General features: G+C 39.1%; 1 protein-coding gene across 2 annotated transcripts; it reads right to left on the bottom strand.

Annotated features, from left to right (window-relative positions):
• Positions 1 to 411: 411 nt before the first annotated feature.
• LOC124643984 lies at positions 412 to 7,221 on the bottom strand. 2 transcript variants are annotated; one of them, XM_047183134.1, is made up of 4 exons: positions 7,031 to 7,221; positions 5,113 to 5,271; positions 3,002 to 3,162; positions 412 to 1,630 (listed from the first exon to the last, which is right to left on the bottom strand). In XM_047183134.1, exons 1-4 carry the CDS (start codon positions 7,205 to 7,207, stop codon positions 1,249 to 1,251), a joined length of 879 nt encoding a protein of 292 aa, XP_047039090.1. In that variant the 5' UTR covers positions 7,208 to 7,221; the 3' UTR covers positions 412 to 1,248. The 2 variants fall into 2 exon arrangements, with proteins under 2 accessions (XP_047039090.1, XP_047039089.1); XM_047183133.1 differs by lacking the exon at positions 5,113 to 5,271.
• Between the last annotated feature and the right edge of the window lie 9,408 nt (positions 7,222 to 16,629).

Raw genomic sequence — 16,629 nt, forward strand, 5'->3', positions numbered from 1 at the left:
CACAAGTCACCCGAAATCGAGTTATTGTGATTGAACAGCCTAAAATTTAGCATATGGTTATCTAAACTCAATATAATTCAACAATAAAACCTCTAGTACCTTTACTAGTTAGAATAAAAAAGAATAAAACTGAAACGCGTAAATGCTTATATCTCAAATTCAAGTTTAATTTGAGATATAAGCATTTACGCGTACAGTGGGTTGGAACGTTTCTGCATAACTACGTCCAATTGATTTACAAAATACAGTGCATATCAATAATGGGTACCTACTATCTAGCTGTATTCCAATTTCACCCGCGTCCCGTGGAAACTATTGCCCGTGCCAAAAGAATTTTTCAAATCGGAACAATAGTAGTACTATTCTTCTATGATTTTGTTAAATAAAACAAAATTAAACACACACACACCAATAATTTATTTCAAAACATTACACAATACAACCTTAGCATTATGCTGGCGAGCCCTTTGAAAATATCGCAGATCGACCTTTCGCAGATAGACCAAGAGTTAACTGCTACCAAACCTTCCTATTTTAGTAGTTGTGAAGCTACGTACTATATAACGTTCGTAACCATGTCACTCACACACAATGACATGTGCTCGATGCACGACACTGAGTACTGACAGCACCGGTAGCGCCGGTAAAAACTCGTCGATGCACATGCGTGTGTGAGTGACATTTTTACGAACTTTATTAGGTAGCTTCACAATTGTTTACAAGGGAATATCTCTAAAGTGTGCTGGAACTTTGTGTGCGCATACATCCTAAAGTTTGACTGAAGGGAACTTTGGAAGAATTAGAAAATGGATCCCTTTTTCCATGACTGATCTCGTGATGATCTCGTACAGGAGAAAAGCTATAAGTATCAACGATTGCTGTCATAAAACAGTGGTCCGTATTGATTGATATAATTTTGAATATTGAGAAAAAAGTTCATGGTAAACACTCATTTTAGGAAAACTAACGTTTATATTGTCAGTGAACATAGGCTTTACTACCGTTCCCAAATTTCCTTTCTATCTATTGTTTTATTTACCAGACGGTTATGGGTCTTATGTCAAAATTATATCTCTAGTAAGCAAATCAACATATACACAGAATATTGAGAACGACCTTTAGTCAAGCGTTGATACCCCACTGTCTTACGTATGCACACACAAAGTTGTACTTTTATATAAAATAAGGAATTTCTGGTAGTAGCTAACTCTTGATCTATCACGCCGTCTTCTCACGATTCCCCTAAATTCATTCTACCATCGGTTCATGCTCCATTGACATGAAACTGTTATAACTACTCACAGAAGGATTGCTATTTGTCTCTGGATTACCAGAATCGATATCAGACTTCTTACTTGGCTTATTCTGAACGGGAATATTTACTCCTTTCGCATCTGAGCCGCCTTCATGGTTCGTTCCTTGAGTCGACGTCATAGGAACCATGACATTTGGCTGTGGCACGAGATGTTCGTCGAGAGTTGAAACGCTTTTCGACTCGGCAGCCGCGGGCACGTAATAAGTCGTGCACTGGCAACATTTGTTCGTCCTAATCCTTGATAGTTTGAACTCTCTTGAAGGGTAAGCCGACCTCCTCGGTTTCTTAGTTTTGGTTATTCTGTTCCTGTTGTTCCTTGAAAATCAGAGACAAAAATGGTTTAGTTAAATTGGCTACAAAACAGCACTTTTTGAACGTCAGAAATTTACAAAAGACAGGCCTCAAAACGCCCACCCTTCACCCTTTCTATGTGTTTTTGCTGGGAAGAAGTGGCGGAACAAACTCCCCAGCAACACATGTCTGTCTATAGGTTAAAAGAACCTTTTAACATAGTTTTTCTATTTACATTTGTGTACCATGTAATGGCGTCCACGGCCGATTTCGGCCACGGCGACTGTTCTCATTTAAGGAGATCAGCCAGCTGCGCAGGACATATTATAGTGCACGAGCATTTGCGCAGACACAGGTGCACTCCCTATTCCTTCACTCTCATAACCCGATGGGACGGCAATCCGACACGACCGGAGAGAGATCAGGCGCAGGACCGACATTTACGTGCTCTCCGATGCACGGGTGAATCAATCACCAACTTCCAGACTACAGGCTGCTTTGTGAAAGTCTAAGAAAACCCACGAAGCGATTTCGGCCCGATCCGGGAATCGAACCCGAGACCTCGAGCACAGCAGTCGCGCTTGCGACCACTAGACCAACGAGGCAGTCAAACCACCATCAAGGTCAAGGTGTACCATGTATACATATATTGTACAGGTACTTAACTACTACAAAAAAAAATGATTTATACAACCACCACATGCTAGCTAGCACTCACTCTACCTACCTTAAGGGTGCATCTACATGATGCAAGTAGCTTGCGCATGTTAAAGCACATGCACAGGTTACATGCATTTTAAAACGTGCGGGTCCAGCGACTCGCGCATGTACCCGCGTGCTCTTGTCACTTGTCACTTGCGCATGTTAACTTGCTCCAACTACATGCACCGTGTAGACGCACCCTGACTTGTACCCTTGTACTTTAACTTGCACCCTACATACCTTAACTTGCACCCTAACAATACCTTGCTTGCTTATATTTATTTACATGTCGTGGTGCCCTAGTGGGCAAAGAACCAACGAATATGAGGGCGCGGGTTCGATTCCAGGTCAGGCAAGTACCAATGCAACTTTTCTAAGTTTGTATGTACTTTCTAAGTATATCTTAGGCACCAATGACTGTGTTTCGGATGGCACGTTAACTGTAGGTCCCGGCTGTCATTGAACATCCTTGGCAGTCGTTACGGTAGTAGTACTTGGCAGTAGTCAGAAGCCAGTAAGTCTGACACCAGTCTAGCCAAGGAGTATTGGGTTGCCCGGGTAACTGGATTGAGAGGGTCAGATAGGGCAGGCGCTCCTTGTAAAGCACTGCTACTCAGCTACATCCTGTTAAACTGGAAGCCGACCCCAACATAGTTGGGAAAAAGGCTCGGAGCAGGATGATTACCTACATACCTTGTTTGCTTATTCCTGCGCTGTCGAGGTTTTTTGTTGGGTCTCCTCCTACGTGGCAGCGGCTCCATTTGGTTTTTGAGATTGAGGCAGATACGACAGTTGGGATCGAACTCTGTTGCGGCGGGCATATTGGAGTATGACATGTAAGCGTTCGCGGTGGGCTGTAGTGAAAGAAATATTTGGTATAAATACGATGATTTCTCCATGGCCTTGATATCTTTTATGAGAAAAATATCAGAAGTGATTTTTTATTTACTGGCGATTTTCCCGCGGTTTCGCCCGCGTCCCGTGGGAACTGATGCTTATTTCGGGATAACATAAATAGCCTATGTTACTCAGCAAAAGTGTAGCTTTGCAACAGTGAAAGAATTTTTCAAATTGGTGACTTTAGGGTACAAACAAACAGCCAACAAAATAAAATTCCTCTTAATTATATTATTATAGACAACAGTTTATATTTCTTGTTTCACGCCTATTTATAGTATTTTCCTTCTAAGTAGTTAAAAGGGAAATAAATAAGGATTATGCGATGACAAATTAATTTATTAGCTGAAGGAATCTCCGCAAATAAGTGTTTGTAACACGAATAATATTAATTACTCGTAATTTAAATATAGATAAACAATTAGTCCATATTATGTGTTCAGTACCTGTTATAATTTTAACGGTAAATTAATTACTCTTGCGGGAAATATATTATGTTGTGTTTCTTATTATATGTATTCCTTATTGTTTTCCTTTAACACATTTTATAGGGTGACTTGTGATTAGTCATAATGTCATATCAATGTAGTAATTAGGATAACATTAACGTAGGTTTCTCTTCACGATATCTTCCTGCCCTTAACATTATAGGTATACTAGCTTTCCGCCCGCGGCTTCGCCCGCGTGGAATTCGGTTCACCCCTCCCGCTGTGGGTTAGCAGCGGTGAGGGAGTGTCAGACTCTTACTGACTAAAATCGTCGTGTTCCGTCCTAGGCCTTTTATATACCAGGGCCGCGGTACCTCTTTCGAACAACCCGCAGCCGCGGCTGGCCCTGGCGCTACTGGGCCCCACTGATTTCAAAACAGACTAATTCGCGGCGAACCTTAACACCACGATACAGAAAAGCACAACGCCATCTATCGAGCTATCGGGAAGCTCGCGATTGAACAATGAGCTACAGGTTAAAGCGCGAGATATCATTGCACTTCTTACGTATCTTAAAAAAAACAACGTCACCACGTTTTAAAAAGCTATCATTCCACTTCTTATGTATTTTAAAAACACATCGTTACCACGTTTTAAAAACACCCAGCGCCATCTATCGCATACCTCAAGAACGAAATAACTTAACTAATACTTATACCAATTAGTAATTCGTTGAATTATAGTTAATTCAGGATAAGTAGATGTAAAAAAAACAGTTAAGACGATAAAACAAATCGTACGTCATCCCTCGGGAATTCCTCATTTTCGAGGATTCATTATCGTATCATTTAGCTTCTAAATTTATATGTTCATATTCGTTTGCAATATATAAGTAGATGTAAAAAAAAACAGTTTAGACGATTAAACAAATTGTACATCATCCCTCGGGAATTCCTCATTTTCGGGGATTCATTATCGTATCATTTAGCTTCTAAATTTACATGTTTATATTCGTTTGCAATATATTACCTTGTTTTAAACGACACACAGCGCCATCTACAATCCATCCATCAAGCAAACAATATTTTTGTTTTCCCTCGGGAATATCTATTTTTTTCGGGATAAAAAGTACCCTATTATTTAATCCGGACTTCTAACTTTACGTCTGCAAAATTTCAAAGCAATCGGTTCAGTAGTTACGGCGTGAAAGCGGAACAAACAAACAAACAAACAAACAAACTCACTTTCCGATTTATAATATTAGTAAGGATATGTAGGTCGTTTACTTTTTATCCTCATCCGGGTGTGGGAAGTAGGTCCCTCGAGACGTGGGTATAACCGAGGGGACTAGTATTGTAATAAATACTCATCATACATTTTCAATGTCATCCATGGAATGGACTCTGCCCATCTTATATCGGCTGGAAACTGCGTGAAACCGAGGTAAACCACGGTACGAGTAATTATGTAAATATGTACCTGAGCAATAGACCGCCTCTTGTTAAGCTCGTCATACATTTTGGGGCAGGCGTTGTTATGCGTCTGCACTCGGCCTATTCTGTCTCTGCTAGGCTCGCACCTATTTTCATATTCTCCGTGGTGCTCATCGCAAAAATGATCGGCACCATTGCGGTTTTTCTGCGAAAACCGTAATTTGAATATACATATATACCTTGTCAAAGTGTAGGTATTAATTCCCGCACCCGGATAAAAATTTGGGTCTTGTTGATAGTGGTGAATGAACTACATATATTGCTGGTTAAGTTTCATGAAAATCCGTTCAGCCGTTACGCTGGAAGGAGTAACTACAAACTTTTGTCATTAGGCCCAAGCCTTGTATATATTCTATATATTCTATATATATATTCTATATTCTATATATATTCTATATTATTCATCTTGTTTATTTATCTTACCAAACAAAAGTTCACTTAGAAACTTCAACGTGAAAATTCATAGCAGACAGTTGTTTTATTAAAACTGACGTTTATGTTGTTGGTGAACTTTAGGCCATTATGTAACACATAGGCTACTTAAGATAGGTACTTATTATCCCTTTACGGGAGTTATGTATTTCCCCAGGCCCCAGGTCGCGAGTGCATTATTAGGTATCCCTGTGCGGAAAGTAAATAAAATCAGGGGCAAAGCCAATTGGTTTACTTATTACAACATCTTACTTAGTTGTTATCAACTGATTCACCTTAATTATGCAAATTAAGTCATAAATTCGCAATATTGTGACGTCATAGTAATTAATTATGGATGCAAATTACGGCGTAATGTCGATTCACAATTCGCTACGCAACCGATTACATTTTGAGGGCGTTAAGTCTTGTAACGGTCAAGGAAGATATCGTGAGGAAAATTGAAGCTATTTTTTAATGGGAAATCATCAAATGACCCCCCGCTGTGGGTGCAGCGTGAGGAAATGTCAGACTCTTACTGACTAAAACCCATCATGTTCCTTCTTAAGCCCTATATGTACCTAACAGCGCCGCGGTAACTCGCGCGAACAATCCCGCAGCTCTGGCAAGGATAACCGAGCCTGAACTTGAAATTCAGCAGTGGCTGTTGTAGTTTTAAGGCGCATTTTGGAAACAAGCTACTGACAACCCAGCCACTGCATGAAATCAGCCGTAACACGTGCAGTCACAAGCAAGCCCTCAATTATCGACTGATTTCATGCCGTCGTCATTTCTATACACTCAATGAATACCTTAATGATGCCTAACAGTTATACTGTGACGTTTCGCCTTAATATTTGCCACTTATAATGTACAAATTTTGTACGCCAATTATTACAGGCAAAACATGTATGGATCTGATTTGACGTAATCTCAACACTTTATGTTAACAAAACAATACCTCTGTTTTTGTAAACATATACCCAAGGTTTAACAAAATAATTTAGGTATCTTTTACCTTTTATCGGCAGCTTGTTTCCAAAATGTTTCTTTAGAACAAATGGGCAGTTTCACAGCATGATTAAAAGATCCTTTTTAAGACTTTCTACCTACGGGGTCATTACCTTTTTTAACTTTAGGTACCTAATATTATTTTGTAGAATTTACTTTTACGATTCAATAATGAATCTATACTAATATTATAAAGCTGAAGAGTTTGTTTGTTTGTTTGCTTGAACGCGCTAATCTCAGGAACTACTGGTCCGGTTTGAAAAATTCTTTCAGTGTTAGATAGCCCAATACGAATTACTAATTCCCTAAGATAGTGAGGTGAGGAACGCCGAGTGAAAACTTGTAAGTAATGCTTACTAAAAAGTTTCAATTAAAGGCAAGTCATACTACAAAAAAGTTAAACAGACGTTCGTCATGTGTTTAAGAAAAAAATGTATGGAGAATTTTCTAAAAATTTAGATTTAATAACTTAGCAACTATACCTGAGCTGGCCTCATGTTCTTCATAGGCTTAGGCCCTTCCCCGTCAATGATCTTCAGCACCATATCCACGATGTTTTTCCTTCTCTTCGGTATAGAGTATAGAGTGCCGTCAGACATCGCACTCACAGCGTTAATGGTCGCTTCACCGGCTTTCGGTTCAATTTTCGGTCCTGACATTTTGACGCAACAACTGGAATTTAATTTTTTTATCAGCCAATTTGTATATAAGACATAATTTACTCTTGCCCTTTCCTATTTTGGGGTCGGCTTCCAGTCTAACTGGGTGCAGCTGAATACCAGTGTGCCACATGGAGCGACTGCCTATTTGTGGCTCCTCAACCCAGTTGCCCGAACGGGCCGGGCAACCTGAAACCTCTCGGTAAGACTGGTTGTCGGATTTTCTGCCTTCCGAAACGCGTTTCGAAAATCACCTTAATTTGGTAGATCCCTGCTGTCATTTTAACATCTTTGGCAGGCGTTACGAGTAGTCAGAAGCCAGAATATCTGACAACTAGTTTTACACTGACTGGTCCGAGTCCAGTAAGCTGAAAGGTGGTCTGTTTGCCTCTATTCAACCATCCATTCCTGCGAAGCCTTGGTTTTATAAACATAAAAAAAGTATCCAAGACTGTTATTTCCGTTATCTGCAGAATACGTATTGGTCACTGTTGCTCCCCAGTTTTCTTAAACAAAATAAGAGTTCGGGACTCCTCACTCTGTGAATGTGGTATAGACGAGGGCACGCTTGACCATATCTTTCTTAATTGCCCCTTGAATAATGCTTTCTCTTTTGATCGTGTCATCACTAAATTATATAAAAATTCAATACCCAGTAAATGTTCGCGTTCGTGTGGTAAAGGTAGAATTCCGTGGGTCGCGGCTGACGCAGCCGCGCGCGGCCTACGACAGTCGTCGGCCGCGCGCGACAATAGTCAACCTATGAAAATGTATGGCGCCGCTGCCGAGGTCCGCGACAGTCGCGCGCGGCCGACGAATTTCGTGAGCCGCGCGCGGCCGTACGCTTCTCAACATGGTCTAGCGCTTAATAACATCTATAGAATCTTAGTAAAACCAGAATTTAATTGTTTTTTATTTAGTCGGCAAAACTTCTTTTTGTTTTCATTACAATACAAATGCTTTTGAATCAGTATTTGGTAGTATCCTTCTTCATTTCTACTTTTTAAGGATAGGGTCGATTGGTAATCTATTTACATAAAAAGGGCACAGCAGCACTTCATCCTCCTCTTCTTCAAGGATATCGATTAGCACTTTGACTAGAGGGAACGGACGAACAAAATCTACTTATTTCAAGACAATGCCGCGCGCGGCTGACGAAATTCGTCGGCCGCGCGCGACTGTCGCGGACCTCGGCAACGGTGCCATACATTTTCATAGGTTGACTATTGTCGCGCGCGGCCGACGATAGTCGTAAGCCGCGCGCGTCCTACGATGTCGCGATGGACGGAATTCTACCTTAAATGCTTTTGTAAAATTTTTTTCTTCTAATAGTATTAAGTTGTAACAGTATTTAATTATTGCGTAAAGATATGATATGTAAAGTGTATATAATTACTTGTGTTATAAGTTGGTAAATTCATTAATACTATGTATTTTGTTGCAGGCTCAATTTCTTCCACCAGAAAAGCTGAATTTATTCTTTACTTTAATTTATATAGTTTTTTGTTTTGTTTCATATATTTTCCCCATGTGTCGTCACTCCTTCACGCGAGTCTCTGGCAGAAATTGCTGTTAATTGCGGCAGATTGCCATAAAAAAAATTGTTTTACGAAGAAGCAGCGGCGGCCCTAGCGATTGCGAGGCTATGTGCGGCAGGTCTATGCGAGGCCCTTTGTCCTACGTGAAAAGTATGTGTTGCGAGAGTAGGTATTTTTTTTTTTAACGACGTCAAAAATCATCAATTGACCCCTCCCGCTGTGGGTTAGCAGCGGCGAGGGAGTGTCAGACTTTTACTGACTAAAAACCGTCGTGTTCCGTCGTAAGCCTTTCATGTGCCAGGGCCGCGGTATCTCTTTCGAATAACCCGTAGCCCCGGCAGGCTTTGGCCCTACTGGACCCGCTGGGGTTGCTGACATCTCTTGAGGAGTGCGTGGAACAACACGCGCCGTCGACACGGGTCTGACGTCTAAGCAGACAGAGGGACGATGAGCCACCCGAACTCACCGCCCATAGACCCACGCCTACGGTTGCCGGGAGTCATCTCGCGACACCCGGCGCCCGTGATGTCTACCTGGCCTAGTGCGGCGGCCGGGATGAGAGGTGCGGACTCTCTGGCGTTCCGCCTCCTCCTACTCGAGCATGACCGCTTCACAGAAGGAGGCGACGGCATCCCATTCCCTCTCGCCCCGGACCATGGCCTGAACCAGGACCGGACGCGAGAGGTCGCCGCCGCCTAAAACCTCGACGAGGACCCGGCGGTGCCTGGTGATAGTTGTTTTTATTTTTGAAATTTTTTTTGTCTACCCTAGCAAAAAGGTAGCGTCGTTTTTAAGTCCTTTTATTAATAAGAAAGTAACTTCTAGTTTCTATTTATGGTACTACTTTAAGTCCCAAAATTTTAATTCATAGGCGCCAACACCAACAAAGAGTTATCTACGTTTGGGCTACATTTTAAGTCATTTTTGTTTTGAGTTCTAAAATATAACAAATAATTTCGCGCTCGCTTCGCTCGCGCAATCACAACCTGTGTTCCCGTGTTTTTGCATTCATCAACCAGCAATAACCTATGTACGATTGGGCTACATTTTAGGTAATTTTTGCTTTGACTTGTTAACTATAAAACAAAATCCCACCAAAACATTAAATGTAAAAAAAAGCCAATCCTCTACGCAATTCCTCCACCGTAAAAAGTTTTGAGATCGCATAGAAGCCAAGTCCTGTTCTACTTTATTTGTAATAATAAATCAATATTTTGTGACTATATCTATAGTTTCGTTCACTTTACAATAATATTGACTTGGCCATGAGCACAATAAACTACAAATATAATACAGCATATCTTGGAGAGGTGAAAGTCAAACATGAAGTTTAATATCACAGAATTAAATACTTTTAGTTTATTCAATTGTTACTAAATGACCGACAGTCAGTATCATCCAACATCAATGAACTGCACATGTACTATGGCGCATGTTTAGTCCAAATTCCAATCAGTCCATAATCAGTCCAATCGTAAAATCATGTCCATATAGAATTTATCAATTCATTGGTATTTACACATTATTACAAGGAGCGACTTTTAACTTGTGCTCATGGCCAAGACAGTATTATTGTAATGAGAACAAAACTATTGATATAGTCACAAAATATTGATTTATTATTACAAATAAAGTAGAACAGGACTTGGCTTCTATGCGATCTCAAAACTTTTTACGGTGGAGGAATTGCGTAGAGGATTGGCTTTTTTTTACATTTAATGTTTTTGGTGGGATCTAATTTATTTTTTGTAGGTCTCTTTCTTCTCTAAGTATAGGTATAACAAATTAAATTAACTTACATGCAACTAACTAAATATATAACAAACTAAATATGTACACCTAAAGTAGCACGTAAACAATATTTTTTTTAACCTAAAAAATTTCGTAATTGTCGAATTTTTTAATCGAATATCTTTTAGAATAAAAGAGATTTATTTCAGAGGCTATCACATGAAATTATTTGATTTTTTTTTAAGTACTACTTATACTAAGCTATGTAACGAAACCATAGCGCGATTTAGACCAGGACAACGCCATCTATCGAGCGAGCATGCAGTGTTTATCGCACTGCATTAATATGAAAGATTTTATCATTATTCATTTCATTTAAACCTAGCTTTTTTATTCATATGTTGTATATTTAATACATAATAACAATATACCACCACGTAATAATAAAACAAATACTTATACTTCGGCCGTTCAGAGAATGCGTTCCTGACACCTATCAGTTAGTCACGACTAGTGATGGGCACAACATAACACTGAGTTCGTTACCGTTCCTTCAAAATGAACCGCCGCATTATTTTAAGATTATTTTCGTTTTAAATTGGCGGAATCATTTGTTTTATATTTTAGTTATTTAAGTGGAAACCAAAAATAGGTAATATTCATATAATAAAATTGTTTTATTTATTCTTTGTTACAAGTACATTGAATTGAATGTGCGAACAGAATATTAATCAGACTCCGATTTGCTTGAGGAGGTGGTGGCTTCATCATCATCTTCGCCTACATGTATAATTATATTATTATCAATAACAGAATCAATCCTGATATCTCGGTCTAACAAAAGCCGGGTAATCAAATAAAAACAGATCGAAAACACTTGAAAAACGTGGTCTATGCGCACGAAACGACAACGGACGACTGTTTTAGCGTCACAAAATGGCGGCCCATAACGCCATTTGGGGTTACCATTTTTAATCTAAGTATAAAAATGCGGTTTGGTCATAGTTTTATTTTTATATTTCATAAACGTTATAATTAAGTCTTATAGTCCATTATTTTCCAATTCTTAAAAAGAAAATCAAAACGTATTATTTTATATTATAACTGTATAAGAACAGATTACGATACTTGCCTGTTATTTTTAGCACAGCACTACAAAATATAAACCGCTGACATAACCTTGTAATAGCGCAGTATAGATTTAGAAAAATATTGTTTACCAAGTTATTTGACACTCAGTTTGGCACAAAATTATAACATTCATTGATTATTGATATAATAATGTTGTTTTAATGCTCCTCAATTGTTAAAACGGTAAACAACCAGCAAAAATATTTTTATCGTAACTGCAACGCCATTGCAAAGTTACGTCGTCAGTTCAATCGCGACGTGTCAGGAACGCATTCTCTGAATGGCCGAACTATAGTAACATTTTGTACATAAATAAAAAACAAAGTTATCAATGCAGTCAAAATTCATACACAATGTTCTTGAAAAACCGCAAATATAAATTTGTTTCCTATTTTTTTTATTAAGTTTTAAGGTATTTATAATTTTCTCTTTATATGTAGCTAATAACCTATCTTGGTGCCAAATTTGAAGGTTCTAAGTTTGCTAGAAGTACCTTAGACTTTTGATGATCGGTCAGTGAGTGAGTCAGTGACAAAATGGTGTAACTTTGATCGCTCATATATCTCGTAAACTATTTATTCAAATGTCTTGTAATTTTGAGACTGAGCTTGTTCTAATACTTACTCTTGGTCATCGAAAACCTAAACTCCTAGCTTTGTTCACATGGAAGATACAGGGGGCTGAAATAGCCGCGAAACGCTTCGAGAAAAGATGGTACGGCCGTGCCCGCTTTGCTCGAGTCTTGGCTGGGGCACTGCCGTGCCCTCAGATTCGCGCTCGCTTCGCTCGCGCAATCGGTAACTACATATGTCTCTGTTTTTCGTATGGGTTTGAATTGCAGTTGGGTGCGCCGTAGAAATCTCGCCCAGGGCGCTAGTAGAGTTAAAGCCGGCACTGCCTCGGGGCTGTCCGCACAGTGGTGACACCCGGGCGCCTCCTCACGACCGATTTGATGCAGGTACCTCCCGAAACAACCGTGTCCGGCGAGGACCTGCGTCATGCGGTACGTGAGGGCGCCGTGACTCCTCCCGAGCCACTCCTCAAAGAGGGGACTTACCGCCACTATGGTGGCGTGCCCTGCGAGAGTAGGTCTGGTGTTTTGATTTAGCTAAACGTCGTTTGAGTAGAAATGCTCAAGTTAAACAAATTAATAAAATTTTATTTTTACTACAGTTTATATTTAAAGAATCAACGTCGTCAATCGAACGTCGTAAATAAGAAAGTTCATACGGAAACTAGGAGTTATTTTCTTGTTAATAAAAAGACTTAAAAGCGGCACTACCTTCTAGGTTCGGCTAAAAAAGGTTAAAAAAACAGAACAAGTGGAAAGGAAAGCCCCCGCGAGCGTAGCGAGCGCAAAAATTTTTGAGCTTTGGGTCACTAAAGCACCTAAACTTGTATAACAAACAACAGTGCTAGGTGAAGTAGCGAGCGCGAAAATTTTTGAGTTTTGGGACAAAAGTACTCTAATCAAGTTAGAAGGAAAGGCACTGTCAAGTGAAGAGCCGCGAGCGTAGCAAGTGCGAATTTTTTAAAATTGTTTGTTTAAGGACTTTCAAATTAAACTCGGAATTAAGCACAATTACAAAGAATCCGTGACTGGATCGAGAGCCAGTTGTTTTTGTTACTTTGGTGTTCCAACTTTTTGTTAAATTGAGGGCTCAAAAAGTAAACGCAGAATGAATAAGAAATAAAGAAAAAATGCACATTTGTTTTCTTGGACCAGATATAAATATTTTTTAATTATAATTTTTTTATATTAGTGTGGGTTGTAGCGCGAGGCCCCCCCAAGCGCGAGGCCCTGTGCGATGGCACAGTTCGCACACCCCTAGGGCCGCCACTGCGAAGAAGTAACGGGTTTCCTGGGTAACGGTCAGTGGGTCGGTAACCAAGTTTAGGGGGTCAACTTGGTTGATGGGGTGGTACATTGATACTCAGATCACCCAGTTTTATGGCATTTCAATGCCTTATTTAGAACGTTATACTCTACGCCTAACGCCTGATGTAAAAAGCTGAGCAATACAAAAAGCTACATCATTGCTCTGAACGGTCAGTGGGTCGTCTTAGGGGCGGAGAACGAAATAATCATACCCATTCATCATTTTCATCCACTGCTGACCTATGGTAACGAACCTATATTGACAACACTACACTCGAATTATGAATTTGACAAAAACACCACGAGTAGACTAGGACTCTAGATCGCCTGGCACAAATAATTTTGACGTACTATGAACACTAAACACAAACGCGAAAGCACATTTTTTTCTACTATTTATATTCCCGATTTGCAGTTTTTTTGTAAGGTTTCTTCGTGTAATTAAATTATTAGAATTTTGACTCATAAAAATATGACTTTGTCAAGCGCCTGTCAATAAACATAATGGCACATAATGCAGTCTTGGCGAAGAGTTCTGGAGTTATCAATGCCACCTCTTTGCAAATCGAAATAGGATAAAATCTATTTCTGTAAAATCCTACATACTGGGTACCTCCTTAAGGAGGTATAGGTAAGTGTAATGAGATGAGGTGTATCTATAATTTTACTTTTTGTATAGAGGCACTTGTAGGTAAGTTTGTAAGCAACAACTTTTCCACAAGTCAGCAACAAAAGTTAGAAAGACATACCTAGGTATTTTGTGTACCCACTACATGCACAGAACCTAGCATAAAACTCATATAAATATCTACTTGTTTTATACCTTGGCGTAAACGCGACGTAATGATAAGTTACCAAATATTACAAGTCGAGCATTTATGCTGTCAGTGGGTAAGCAAGTAGGAAACTATTGAATTAAGGTACAAAACTTGCTTTGTGTATTTTTTAGTGTTATATATTGTGAAAAAAATGATGGAATAAAACAATAACCCTCTGGAAAACACGTCTTTCATTTATTTTGGACACAGACTTAAAGGATGATGGGCAATTTTGTATGAACCCTGGCCTGATAACCAATAAAGTTCTAATGTATATTATATTATTGCTTATACCCTACAGTTACTGAAATAAAACAGTTCATGTCAAGAATCGATCGGAAATAAGTACAGTCGGGCAGAAAAGAGTTATACCTTTTGCACCTATTTTTTTTAGTTAAAATAAAATCTATAGTAGAAAAATTCATTGTATGATGTATTTTCGTCAACTTATCACTTATTGAAATAAGCCTAGGGTACACTATCAATAAAAATCGGTCTTAACTAGGCATAATTGTTTTAATAGCAAAACAAAACATTAAAACTTTTACTTCTACACCGTATACTATTTCCATTATTGGAGATAGCATTTCCTCGTCCCTGGCCTGATAACCAATAAAGTTCTAATGTATATTATATTATTGCTTATACCCTACAGTTACTGAAATAAAACAGTTCATGTCAAGAATCGATCGGAAATAAGTACAGTCGGGCAGAAAAGAGTTATACCTTTTGCACCTATTTTTTTTAGTTAAAATAAAATCTATAGTAGAAAAATTCATTGTATGATGTATTTTCGTCAACTTATCACTTATTGAAATAAGCCTAGGGTACACTATCAATAAAAATCGGTCTTAACTAGGCATAATTGTTTTAATAGCAAAACAAAACATTAAAACTTTTACTTCTACACCGTATACTATTTCCATTATTGGAGATAGCATTTCCTCGTTCTGCGGCACCAGGATAGTCGGCCCTGGGTTGTCGAATTATTAGAAAAGTAGCGACCCACCCCAGCTTCGCGCGGGAAAACGGTATTTCCTCACTTTAACTGATGTTATTACACATACAAACCTTCCTCTTCAGTCACTCTATCTTTGAATATAATAATATATTATACCTAACCTAACCTAAACTCCTAGCTTTGTCCACATGGATGATACAAATGGGGCGAAATAGCCGCGAAACGCTTCGAGAAAAGGATGGTACGGCTGTGCCCGCTTGGCTCAGACTTGACTGGGGCACTGTTGTGCCCCCAGATATTAAAAAACCGTATCAAAATCCGTTGCGTAGTTTGGAAGAGTTAAGCTTTCAAAGGGACATAGGGATAAAATGACTGAAAAAGCGACTTTGTTTTATACTATTTAGTGATACACAAATAGTAGATAACCAAACGGGTGGTCAGGACCGCAAGGATACATGAGGGGTTCACTCAGTAGAATAAAGTTATTTAAGTTGTTTGTCAGCTTTCACAGAGCTCTCATCATATGGCACATCAGGCTTGTTAGCCAGGACAGTGGACAGTCATTGGTGATGATAAATTGATGCCAGCACACCTCCAATTCCACAGGATTGTATTTCAAAGCAAGATGTATTATCCTGGCCATTAGATGATGTCTGTGCAATTGCTTAACTGAGCTGATTTGAAAAATCTTTCAGTGGTGGAAAAGCTACTTACGTTATTTTTAATAAGAAGATAGGGTTTCTTTATATAACATACGTGCCAAAGTGGTTTAATTCCATAGGCAGTCGTAGGCAGCAGGTAACAGGACTGATATCTTTTTACCCCTGTGGTTAAAAATGTTCCAACCATAACAAAAATTGAAGTTAATGAATTGAAGGAACATCGGAATACGTACACCTTACTTTGTGAATACTGTTATTTTTTTTTAATGGACACATGCACCTTCTGTTCACTTCCTGACTGATATTGACAATAATATAATGCACTGCTCCCAAACTAAATGTAGTGGTTAAAATCCATAGCTGTCCTACGCTATCACGTCTCATTTTATTATGGGCAAAATTGTAAACCACCGGAGAACGTCTTCGTTCTCCGGTGGCTTACAATGTTTTGCCCATAATAAAAAATGAAGCTTAGGGTATAAGCTATCATTTGATATATAAACGGTTTTCATTGGTTTTGCCGGTTAGACTCACCAGAACGGCGAATTACGTACACTATACGTTGTAAATACTACCTGCTAAATAATCTTTTTTTTTTCAATAAAATTGGAAAATATGGGTACAGACACCTTCTGTGACTCATTCTGATAATTATTGTCAATAATAATGCACTTAAACATCCCTCCCATACTCAATGAAGTG

This window comes from Helicoverpa zea, chromosome 29, assembly GCF_022581195.2.
Source record: "Helicoverpa zea isolate HzStark_Cry1AcR chromosome 29, ilHelZeax1.1, whole genome shotgun sequence".
Taxonomy (NCBI): Eukaryota; Metazoa; Arthropoda; class Insecta; order Lepidoptera; family Noctuidae; genus Helicoverpa; species Helicoverpa zea.